Source organism: Entelurus aequoreus, linkage group LG18 (genome assembly GCF_033978785.1).
Source record: "Entelurus aequoreus isolate RoL-2023_Sb linkage group LG18, RoL_Eaeq_v1.1, whole genome shotgun sequence".
In the NCBI taxonomy this organism is placed as follows: Eukaryota; Metazoa; Chordata; class Actinopteri; order Syngnathiformes; family Syngnathidae; genus Entelurus; species Entelurus aequoreus.
In genome coordinates, this window is record NC_084748.1 from 13,383,330 (window position 1) to 13,395,687 (window position 12,358).

General features: G+C 37.7%; 1 protein-coding gene across 1 annotated transcript in view; it reads left to right on the forward strand.

The window, feature by feature from the left end:
* Nucleotides 1-12,358, forward strand: part of LOC133633820 (unconventional myosin-XV-like) — a 138,815-nt gene that overhangs the window by 72,620 nt on the left and 53,837 nt on the right. Inside the window, exons 37-40 of the mRNA XM_062026542.1 lie at nt 1,030-1,102; nt 1,164-1,355; nt 5,689-5,768; nt 5,828-5,901. Of these exons, the coding sequence (XP_061882526.1) occupies nt 1,030-1,102; nt 1,164-1,355; nt 5,689-5,768; nt 5,828-5,901 (419 nt within the window). The remainder of the gene's footprint in view (nt 1-1,029; nt 1,103-1,163; nt 1,356-5,688; nt 5,769-5,827; nt 5,902-12,358) is intronic.

Below are 12,358 nucleotides of genomic sequence, written 5' to 3' on the forward strand. Positions count from 1 at the left end.
ATATATATATATATATATATATATATATATATATATATATATATATATATATATATATATATATATATATATATGTATGTTGAATAAAACATCTGCCCTGTTTTTAATGAATACTTAGTAGAGATGTCCGATAATGGCTTTTTTGCAGATATCCGATATTCCGATATTATCCAACTCTTAATTATCGATTCCGATATCAACCGATACCGATGTATAAAGTCGTGGGATTAACACATTATTATTTTGTGATGCCCCGCTGGATGCATTAAACAATGTAACAAGGTTTTCCAAAATAAATCAACTCAAGTTATGGAAAAAAATGCCAACATGGCACTGCCATATTTATTATTGAAGTCACAAAGTGCATTATTTTTTCTAGCATGCCTCAAAACAGCAGCTTGGAATTTGGGACATGCTCTCCCTGAGAGAGCATGAGGAAGTTGAGGTGGGCGGGGTTGAGGTGGGGGGATAGCGGGGGGTGTATATTGTAGCGTCCCGGAAGAGTTAGTGCTGCAAGGGGTTCTGGGTATTTGTTCTGTTGCGTTTATGTTGTGTTACGGTGCGTAAGTTTTCCCGAAATGTGTTTGTCATTCTTGTTTGGTGTGGGTTTACAGTGTGGCGCATATTTGTAACAGTGTTAAAGTTGTTTATACGTCTACCCTCAGTGTGACCTGTATGGCTGTTGACCAAGTATGCTTGCATTCACTTGTGTGTGTGAAAAGCCGTAGATATTATGTGATTGGGCCAGCACACTAAGGCAGTGCCTTTAAGGTTTATTGGCGCTCTGTACTTCTCCCTACGTCCGTGTACACAGCGGCGTTTTAAAAAGTCATAAATTTTACTTTTTGAAACGGATACCGATAATTTTGAAACCAATACCGATGATTTCCGATATTACCTTTTAAAGCATTTATCGACCGATAATATCGGCAGTCCGATATTATCGAACATCCCTAGTGTAAACTATCTAAAAGTTGATGAAATAATATTTGCCTCCACCATTCTGACAATCTGCAAAATTGTCCCCAGGTGTGTCCGTCCTTTGTCCCGTGCACTCGTGGACTAGAGGGGAGGATATGGCCAGAGACATCCTACAACACAGGTAAAAAGACTTGATTTATCTTAAGGAGTGTGTGTGTGTGAACGTGTGTGTGTGTTCATAGGGGTGTGACGGAGGGTCGTCGGGGGTGGTCCGTGCTGCTGAAGGAGGCGGCCCAGTTGGTGGAACTAGAGGGGTCAGACTATGTCCTGGACCTTATGTCAGACTTGGAGCTCCCGGCGGACTTTCCTAAACACAGCAGCTACTTCATCATCTCTGCACAGGATCCAGGCCGAGTCAGGCCCAATGCTAGCATGTAGGACACACACACTCACACTCACACTCACACACACACTCACACACACACACATTATTGTATTTCTTACCTTCTTGAGATCTCAGAAAAATGCCTACCTCTTTAGGACCACCCTTTCTAGATATATAAAGATTTGTATTTACAACATTAATAATATATACATACTGTGCAAATATAAAAAAGGTAAGCTTTTTGTAATTTTTTTTTTTTAATGTATTTTGTAATTGGTTTTTAATCTTCATTATTTACTTCAAGTTATTACAGTATGTCTCTATATACATATATACCGTATTTTCAGCACTCACTATAAGGCGCACCGGATTATAAGGCGCACCTTCAATGAATGGCCTATTTTAAAACTTGGTTCATATATAAGGCGCACCGCATAGTGAAGTGAAGTGAATTATATTTATATAGCGCTTTTCTCTAGTGACTCAAAGCGCTTTACATAGTGAAACCCAATATCTAAGTTACATTTAAACCAGTGTGGGTGGCACTGGGAGCAGGTGGGTAAAGTGTCTTGCCCAAGGACACAACGGCAGTAACTAGGATGGCGGTAGCGGGGATTGAACCTGGAACCCTTAAGTTGCTGGAGCGGCCACTCTACCAACCGAGCTATACCTCCCATAAGGCGCACCGCATTATAAGGCGCATAAAATAGACGCTACAGTAGAGGCTGTGGTTGCGAGACCTGTTGTGGCTCAATATTGGTCCATATATAAGGCGCACTGTCAGCTTTTGAGAAAATTGGAGGTTTTTAGGTGCGCCTTAAAGTGCGGAAAATATGGTATATATATTTTTTGATTCATTTTGGCCAAAAGGGGTGCATTTCAATTTCTTACACACACTTGTTACATATGTTACTTGTTACTTTGGAACAATGTTCACGGACTCTAGTATTTGGCTCTCTATTAGATGCAATGGTTTTCCATATTGGGACCATGATTTATGTCCTAACTTGTTCACCAGTCCTCATATGGAAGGTACTTGTCCTTGTTGGTGTCTCAAGAAGGGTAGAAATAGAAGGGTAGAAAAGGATATAAATACAAGAACACACACACACACACAATCTTGTATTTCTTACCTTCTTGAGACTTAAAAAAAATGCCTACCTCTTTAGGACCACCCTTTCTAGGTTTATAAAGAAGTGTGTTTACAACATTAATAATATATACATACTATGCTAATATAAAAAAGCTAGTTGTGAAAAATGTGTTGGAATTTCATAAGAAAAAGGTCACAATTTCACAAGAAAAACAGAATTTTGAAAGTATTATAATAAAAGTCGTAATTTTACTAAACCCAAGTCAAAATTTTTCAAGAAAAACTGAACATTTGTGGAATATTATGATTAAAGTCGGGATTTTACTCAGTAACAGTCGCAATTTTACAAGAAAAAGCGTAACAATTTGGCAATTTTATGAAAAGAGTCGTAATTTTACACGACAAAAGTCACAATTTATATGAAAACTTAACATTTTTGGCAATATTGTAAAAATAATCGCAATTTTACTTTGCAAAATAATAACAAAAGTCATAATTTTACTGAAAAAAATGTCACTGTTTTACAAGAACAACAAAAAATTTGGCAATATTGTGATAAAAGTCAGAATTTGATATGACAAATGTTGCCATTTTACATGAAAAAGTAATAATTTTACATAAAAAAAAGAATAGTTTTACGAGAAAATATTGCAATATTACAGAAACAGAAAGAATATGAGAAATAAAAAAAGTCGACACATTATGAGAAAAAGACTGCTTTTAGTTAATATTTTTTTTAAAAGTGTGTAATTGGTTTTTAATCTTTATTATTTACTTCAAGTTATTACAGTATGTATCTCTCTCTCTCTATATACATATATATATATATATATATATATATATATATTTTTAAATTAATTTTGGCTAAAGGGGGCGCATATAAATTTCTTACACACACTTGTTATATCATACGTTGACCAGAGGGGGAGCACTTTTAAAACCGACACACAGTCAATTTTAAAAATCCCTCCTTTTTGGGACCACCCTCATTTTGATAGATTTCACCACCAGGGGTACAAATGAGATCTCTATTTTTTGTTTTTTGTAATGTGCTTAAGGCCGATGACAAAGGAGTCACGGACCACAGATGGCCCCTGTGCCGCACTTTGGGCAACCCAGCTGTAGAAGTTAACTGTTAATGGCCACTATAGTCTTAGTACCGTAGTGTATTTGTTCATCCTATGGTCACATATGGGACGCGGGTTGTCTTACGTCAGCACTGGAAGTCGTAGAATCAACTTTTCACCTGGCGGGTTTTTTTCGGGGATGACAGAAAAAAACAGTCCTGCTGTCTTGTTTTATCATATATTGCTGCCTTTGCACCTGTCAATGTTTACTTTTGTTAGCTGCTGTCTTGTTTTAGCATATATTGCTGCCTTTGCACCTGTCAATGTTTACTTTTGTTAGCTGCTGTCTTGTTTTAGCATATATTGCTGCCTTTGCACTTGTCAATGTTTACTTTTGTATGCACATTAATTCAACAAAAAATCCTGACTTTGGAACAATGTTCACGGACTCTAGTATTTGGCTCTCTATTAGATGCAATAGTTTTCCATATTGGGACCATGATTTATGTCCTAACTTGTTCACCGGTCCTCATATGGAAGGTACTTGTCCTTGTTGGTGTCTCAAGAAGGGTAGAAAAGGATATAAATACAAGAACGCACACACACACAATGTTGTATTTCTTTCCTTCTTGAGACCTCCAAAAAATGCCTACCTCTTTAGGACCACCCTTTCTAGATATATAAAGAAGTGTGTTTACAACATTAATAATATATACATACTATGCTAACATAAAAAAGCTAGTTGTGAAAAATGTGTTGGAATTTCATAAGAAAAAGGTCACAATTTCACAAGAAAAACAGAATTTTGAAAGTTTTATAATAAAAGTCGTAATTTTACTCAACCAAAGTCAAAAATGTTCAAGAAAAACTGAACATTTGTGGAATATTATGATTAAAGTTTGGATTTTACTCAATAACAGTCGCAATTTTACAAGAAAAAGCGTAACATTTTGGCAATTTTATGAAAAGAGTCGTAATTTTACACGACAAAAGTCACAATTTTATATGAAAACTTAACATTTTTGGCAATATTATAATAATAATCTGAATTTTACTTGGCAAAATAATAACAAAAGTCATAATTTTACTCAAAAAAATGTCACTGTTTTACAAGAACAACAAAAAAATTGGCAATATTGTGATAAAAGTCAGAATTTGATATGACAAATGTTGCCATTTTACATGAAAAAGTAATAATTTTACATTAAAAAAAAGAATAGTTTTACGAGAAAATATTGCAATATTACAGAAACAGAAAGAATATGAGAAATAAAAAAAGTCGACACATTGTGAGAAAAAGTTCATATTAAAAAAAAAAGGGTGTAATTGGTTTTTAATCTTCATTATTTACTTCAAGTTATTACAGTATGTATCTCTCTCTCTATATATATACATATATATATATATGTATATATATATATATATATTTTTTAAAATTTATTTTGGCTAAAGGGGGCGCATTTCAATTTCTTACACACACTTGTTATTTCATATGTTGACCAGAGGGGGAGCACTTTTAAAACCGACACACAGTCAATTTGAAAAATCGCTCCTTTTTGGGACCACCCTAATTTTGATAGATTTCACCACCAGGGGTACAAATTAGATCTCTATTTTTTGTTTTTTGTAATGTGCTTAAGGCCGATGACAAAGGAGTCACGGACCACAGATGGCCCCTGTGCCGCACTTTGGGCAACCCAGCTGTAGAAGCTAACTGTTAATGGCCACTATAGTGTTAGTACCGTAGTGTATTTGTTCATCCTATGGTCACATATGGGACGCGGGTTGTCTTACGTCAGCACCGGAAGTGCTAAAATCAGCTTTTCACCTGGCGGGTTTTTTCGGGGATGAATAGGGAAGTCCTTCTTTACCTGCTGTCTTTTTTTATCGTATATTGCTGCCTGTGCACCTGTCAATATTTACTTTTGTATGCACATTAGATCAACAAAAAATCCTGACTTTGGAGCAATGTTCACGGACTCTAGTATTTGGCTCTCTATTAGATGCAATGGTTTTCCGTATTGGGACCATGATTGTGGTCCTAACTGGTCTTCATATGGAAGGTACTTTTCCTTCTTGATGTCTCAAGAAGGGTAGAAATACAAGAACAAACACACACACACACACACACACCATAATTATACCCTCATGAATAAGAACCACATTTTATGAAAAATGTGTCAGTTTTTTTTATCTACTTTGTCTTTGTCACATTTCTGCAGAAGTCTGCTGGGCGGTGGGTTTGATGCCAACGACGATGTCTTATTGTCCGCCATAGCGTCTGACGGGTTCGCCAGCCAGGGTGAGCGTTCGAACACACACACGTTTGATGGAGTCAGGTGTTAACGCTCCTATCGTCAGATGCCGAGCCTCCGCCAGGGATGGATCGTTATCTCGACAGCCTGTTTGACCCGGTTCTCTCTGAGGGGACTGCGGTGAGTTACCAAACACGCGGAACTCTTTCACACACAACAACACGCAGGAGGCCGTTTGACCTTTAACTTTAGGCTTTAGATCAATTTTGTCACACTTTATAATAAGTACGCACTATTAAGCGTTCACAAAGCATTATTAAATACCGAAGTCATCATTTATAAAGCATATTTCCTACATTATTACTCATTAATATGCAGTTTATATAAACAGTTCATTCTAAAAAAAACTCCTACAGAAATTTTTATGGGCCTGCTATCTGTGCTGTGAACCTCAAATAAAGCTAAAAAGCTAGCCTAAAACGTTAGCAAGCTAACCTGAGCTTGATGACATAGGAAAAGTTGGCGTTCTTCAAAAATGGCGCAAGGTATCAAAAGGCAAGGTTTTTTTAAGTTTGAACAAATAAAATGCTAGCGTAAAATGTTGTAAGCTAACATTAGCATGAAAACATAGGAAAAGTCTAAATACTTGCAAATGGTTAAAAGCCATTGTTGCTAGGTTTAAACACATACAATTTGTTGAAATGATAGCATAAAATTTTAGCATGCTAACGTTAACATGATGCCATAGGATAAGTTAGCCTTCTTCTAAGATGGCGGCAGGTGTCAAAAGTCATGATTTTCATGTTTAAATGCTAATGTTAGCTTGCTAACATTTTATGCTAGCATTTTAGATTCATTAAAACATGAAAATCATGGCTTTTAATACCTGATGCTGACTTTTCCTGTGTCATCATGCTAATGTTAGCATGCTAACATTTTATGCTATCAATTTAGCACATTTGATTTGTTTGAACCTAGAAAACATGGCTTTTGACCGTTGATGCCATCTTGGAAGTATGCTGACTTTTTTCGTGCTAAAAAAATAGCATGCTTACGCTTTTTGCTCGTATTTTATCACATTTTATTTGTTTCAACCTAAAGATCGTGGCTTTTGATAGTTGGCACCATCATGATATTTGTTTTATGCTCTCTTAGTCAAATAAAATGTAATAAAAATAATAATAATAATAAAAAACCTACTCCGTGACCTAGTGGTCAGAGTGTCCGCCCTGAGATCGGTAGGTTGTGAGTTCAAACCCCGGCCGAGTCATACCAAAGACTATAAAAATGGGACCCATTACCTCCCTGCTTGGCATTTAGCATCAAGGGTTGGAATTGGGGGTTAAATCACCAAAAAGTATTCCCGGGTGTGGCCACCGCTGCTGCCCACTGCTCCCCTCACCTCCCAGGGGGTGAACAAGGGGATGGGTCAAATGCGGAGGACACATTTCACCACACCTAGTGTGCGTGTGACAATCATTGGTACTTTAACTTTAACTAAAATGTTTTTTTATGGCAAACACAAAATACGCAATATTTTCCCCAAAAAATAGAATTTTTGGCATGAAGTAATTGGAGCCTTTAGTTGGTCCATAACATTGATTTTATTTCATTATTATTTTTTTAGCAATTATGATGTTTTAAAGAAAAAAAAACAGCAAACCTTGGCAGGTTTGTGTTACTAGAGTCAACTTTCTGTCGTTATATTTGACCTGTTTGCTCTTTTATGCCACTAGTTTATGTTTTGTGGTGGGCCGTTAAATCCTTACACTGCAAAAAGTCAGTGTTCAAAAACAAGAAAAAAAAATTAGGGGTATTTTATTTGAACTAAGCAAAATTATCTGCTAATAGAACAAGAACATTTGGCTTGTCAAGACTTTCCAAAACAAGTACAATTAGCTAACCTCAATGAACCCAAAAATACCTTAAAATAAGTATATTCTCACTAATAACAAGTGCAATTTTCTTGGTAGAAAAAAAAAAGAGACCTTTTTGCTCAATATGTTGAAAACAATTCTTAAATGAAGTAAGTGCTAGTGCCATTATCTTGACATATCGATATGCGCTCGGCATTACATTTCTTGAAACCAGCAAACTTACCGGTATACTAAAAACAAATTTATTGTTCTTAATGGAAAGGCAACAAGGCAACCGCTTGTTACTCTCGGGGTCTCCTAGCCGCTCAGGCAAATCATATTGTCTAAAAATGCATTTTTCCATCGACAACATGACATCATCGCGCCAAGTGCGTGCTCTTTCAGTCAATTAGTGCGCATATATACAGCCCGGCCCCCGGCCAAAAAATTTTTAATTGTAATTTTGAAGAATTTATCTAAATGTGCATGAACTATTTCTGTTCAAAATTGTTAGAAATGTCACATGTTAAATGTTTAAATATTAACTGTCAGTTTACTGTACTGTGCCAACTGTAATACTATAGGAGTACGTATTTTCTATTGTTTCATTGAAAATAAAACAGCAAAGTCCATTTGGCTGTCATCTGTTTTAATTATGAGACACAATTGTGTCAAAGTCATAATTTTTTTTTACATGCTTGAAGTAAGAAATTATTACTTTAAAAAAAGTAGTTTTATACTTGTGAGTGTTGATGACACAGCTTTGCAACAGTTGATATTCTAGTTTCAAGCATGTTTTACTCAATATAGGTCATCAAATCTCAGCTACAAGCTGTAATATCTTACTGAGATCATTTAGGACCAAAACCCTTAAAACAAGTAAAACACTCTAACATAAAATCTGCTTAGTGAGAGGAATGATCTTATCAGACAGAAAATAAGCAAATATCATTCTTATTTGAGATATTTCATCTTACTTAGATTTCAGTTATGCAGTGTAGCTGCGGGCCACAAATGGCCCCCGGGCCTTACTTTGACATGTTTTATCCTCTGTTGGAAGAGGTCGGTCATGCAAGAGGTCACCTGGAGGCAGAAGTGTGACCTTTGCTGCGACCACAGAACAGGAACTTACCGTACGTCACGTTTTTTGGCCGCGGAGGAGCGACTTGTCCTCGGGGCCTCGAGGCGTCGCATGTAAGCCGCGATATCGGATGTGGTCGACAGGAATCAGCGTGTATCAGATGTGTCGGACAGACCTCTCCCGGCCCTATCGCGTTACCCAGTGACCGTAACTGTCAGAGGCACCAGATCGCCGCGGTGATTTGCCAGCCGGGTAAGGCGCGGATCTTCTTACCCTCCTGACAAGCCGGGGCCGACTTTTTAATGAGACATGGCCGACGAGTGGCCCCTCTTTTCAGGATTTATGGAGCTCATTTCTTATCTGCCCAAGCCCTTGCTTTGGTTCGGGACAAAGCCAAATGTCCTTGACCTGTCTCTGTAAGTAGCATGACATCATAGTTCGCAAAGTAACGCAAAAGACTAACAGTGAAGGACACGTTAGGTCTTGTTTATACAAAAAACTGCTCTGATTATTTTGGTCTCCTTACCACTTTTGACAATAAAAGTACAAAACTAGTGAAGTTGGCACGTTGTGTAAATCGTAAATAAAAACAAAATACAATAATTTGCTAATCCTTTTCAACCTATATTCAATTGAATAGACTGCAAAGACAAGATACTTAACGTTCGAACTGAGAAACGTTGTTATTTTTTTGCAAATATTAGCTCAATTGAAATTTGTTGCCTGCAACGTGTTTTCAAGAAGCGGGCGAAAAAGACTGATAAAGTTGAGGAATGCTCATCAAACACGTATTTGGAACATCCCACAGGTGAACAGGCTAATTGGGAACAGGTGGGTTCCATGGTTGGGTATAAAAGCAGCTTCCATGAAATGCTTAGTCATTCACAAACAAGGATGGGGCGAGGGTCACCACTTTGTCAACAAATGCGTGAGAAAATTGTCAAACAGTTTAAGAACAACATTTCTCAACCAGCTATTGCAAGGAATTTAGGGATTCCACCATCTACGGTCCATAACATCATCAAAAGTTTCATAGAATCTTGATAAATCACTGCACGTAAGCGATGATATTACGGACCTTCGATCCCTCAGGCGGTACCGCATCAAAAAGCGACATCAGTGTGTAAAGGATATCACCACATAGGCTCAGGAACACTTCAGAAAACCACTGTCAGTAACTACAGTTGGTCGCTACATCTGTAAGTGCAAGTTAAAACTCTACTATGCAAGGCCAAAGCCATTTATCAACAACACCCAGAAACGCTGCCGGCCTTACTGGGCCCAAGCTCATCTTAGGATGACTGATGCAAAGTGTAAAAGTGTTCTGTGGTCTGACATTTAAAATAGTTTTTGGAACTTGTGGACGTCTTGTCCTCCGGACCAAAGAGGAAAATAACCCTCCGGACTGTTATAGGTGCAAAGTTGAAAAGCCAACATCTCTGATGGTATGGGGGTGTATTAGTGCCCAAGGCATGGGTAACTTACACATCTGTGAAGGCACCATTAACGCTGAAAGGTACATACAGGTTTTGGAGCAACATATGTTACCATCCAAGCAACGTTATCATGGACGCCCCTGCTTATTTCAGGAAGACAATGCCAAGCCTTGTGTTACAACAGCATGGCTTCATAGTAAAAGAGTGCGGGTACTAGACTGGCCTGCCTGTAGTCCAGACCTGTCTCCTATTGAAAATGTGTGGTGCATTATGAAGCCTAAAATACCACAACGGAGACCCCCGGACTGTTGAACAACTTAAGCTGTACATAAGCAAGAATGGGAAAGAATTCCACCTGAAAAGCTTCAAAAATGTGTCTCCTCAGTTCCCAAACGTTTACTGAGTGTTGTTAAAAGGAAAGGCCATGTAACACAGTGGTAAAAATGCCCCTGTGCCAACTTTTTTGCAATGTGCTGCTGCCATTAAATTATAAGTTAATGATTATATGCAAAAAAAAAACAAGTTTCTCAGTTGGAACATTAAATATCTTGTCTTTGCAGTCTATTCAATTGAATATAAGTTGAAAAGGATTTGCAAATCATTGTATTCTGTTTTTATTTATGATTTACACAACGTGCCAACTTCACTGGTTCTGGGTTTTGTATATCCACCAGACTATAAGATGCTTTATTGGTCATAGCTCCCAAAAAGTACAACAAAAATTGTTCACAGTCAACCGGTCCAGGAAACAGAAACATAAATATGACAGGGGCAGACAAGACCGGGAGGTCTGATGGATGGTCACATGGGCAGAGACCTGTAAAAGATAGGTAAAGGGGGAAAAAAAGAGGAGGGAGAGACAAAAAGGCCAATTCCAAAAGGCAGTTTGGGACTCGGGGGGGGGGGGGGGGAACCTTAGCAAACATAAGCACACCCATCCATCTTCTCCCGCTTATCCCAGGTCAGTTGCTTCCCGCTCCTCCCGGGGCACCCGGAGGTGTTCCCAGGCCCGCTGGGGGACTAAGGATACGTTCACACTGCAGAGAAGGGACGTCTAATTCGGGTTGTTTTGTCAAATCCGATCTTTTTATGTACCGTATTTTCTGGATCATAGGGCAGAAAGTACGATGAGCGGGTTTAGTCAGGTCTATTTTCATACAAAAGGCGCACCAGATTATAAGGTGCATTAAAGGAGTTATATATTTTATTTATTTTTTCTCAATGTAAAAGACTTCCTTGTGGTCTACATAACATGTAATGGTGGTTCTTTGGTCAAAATGTTGCATAGATGATGTTTTACAGATCATCTTCAAGCCGCTTTCTGACAGTCGCTTCAGGATGCACCGTTTTGTGGGCGGTCTTATTTACGTGGCTCACCTTCGACAGCGTCTTCTCCACGTCATCTTTGTTGTAGCGGTGTAGCGTGCAAGGACGGGAGTGGAAAAAGTGTCAAAAGATGGCGCTAACTGTTTTAATGGTTTATAGTTCAGTCTTTATTTGAAGGGACAATGCACAGAAACATTAAGCTCAAAGACAGATATGTTCTGTACCAGATTATAGCTAAATAGCTAATTTCCATCTGCAGTCCCTGGCTACCTAAATTAAGGGGATACAAAAATCATGCAATAAAATTATGACAATAAAATCATACACAAGTATTAACAAAAAAGTCATAAAATGCCCTTTCATGGACACATACTTAATATACAATACAACCACACCTCATTTACATCATCACACAAAGACAATACATGCTCTTGTTCACATCTGTCATCATTTGTAAAAACAACCATGATTTTAACAGACACACCTCACAGTTTACAACAAAAATGCTCTCATGGATAAATATAATACACATTAAGTTGACATGTCAAACAAGGTGCCCACCTTATTGACCGTGTGAGCAGCTTTGATGACATTCAGACTTTACTTCAATCAATAACGTAGCAGCATCTCCTCATTCGTGGCTCACGAGTGCAACAACAACACCGGTATGTTTTAGAGCTTTCACGGCGAGTTTACTGACAGATATAAGTAAGAACGTTACAGTACTTTATATTAGAAATGGCAACAGCGGAGGATGAATGTCCCATAACAAGAAGATAGAGAAAAAGAAGAAGCTTATCAACTCGTCAAATATTTACCCTTAATTAGTAATCTTGCTTTTGATTTGAATCGTATTCAATAATTATACCTAACCTACAAACAGTTTACAACCTTGTCAAATGATATGAAAGCATGTGTTCATCGCAAAGATTATTATC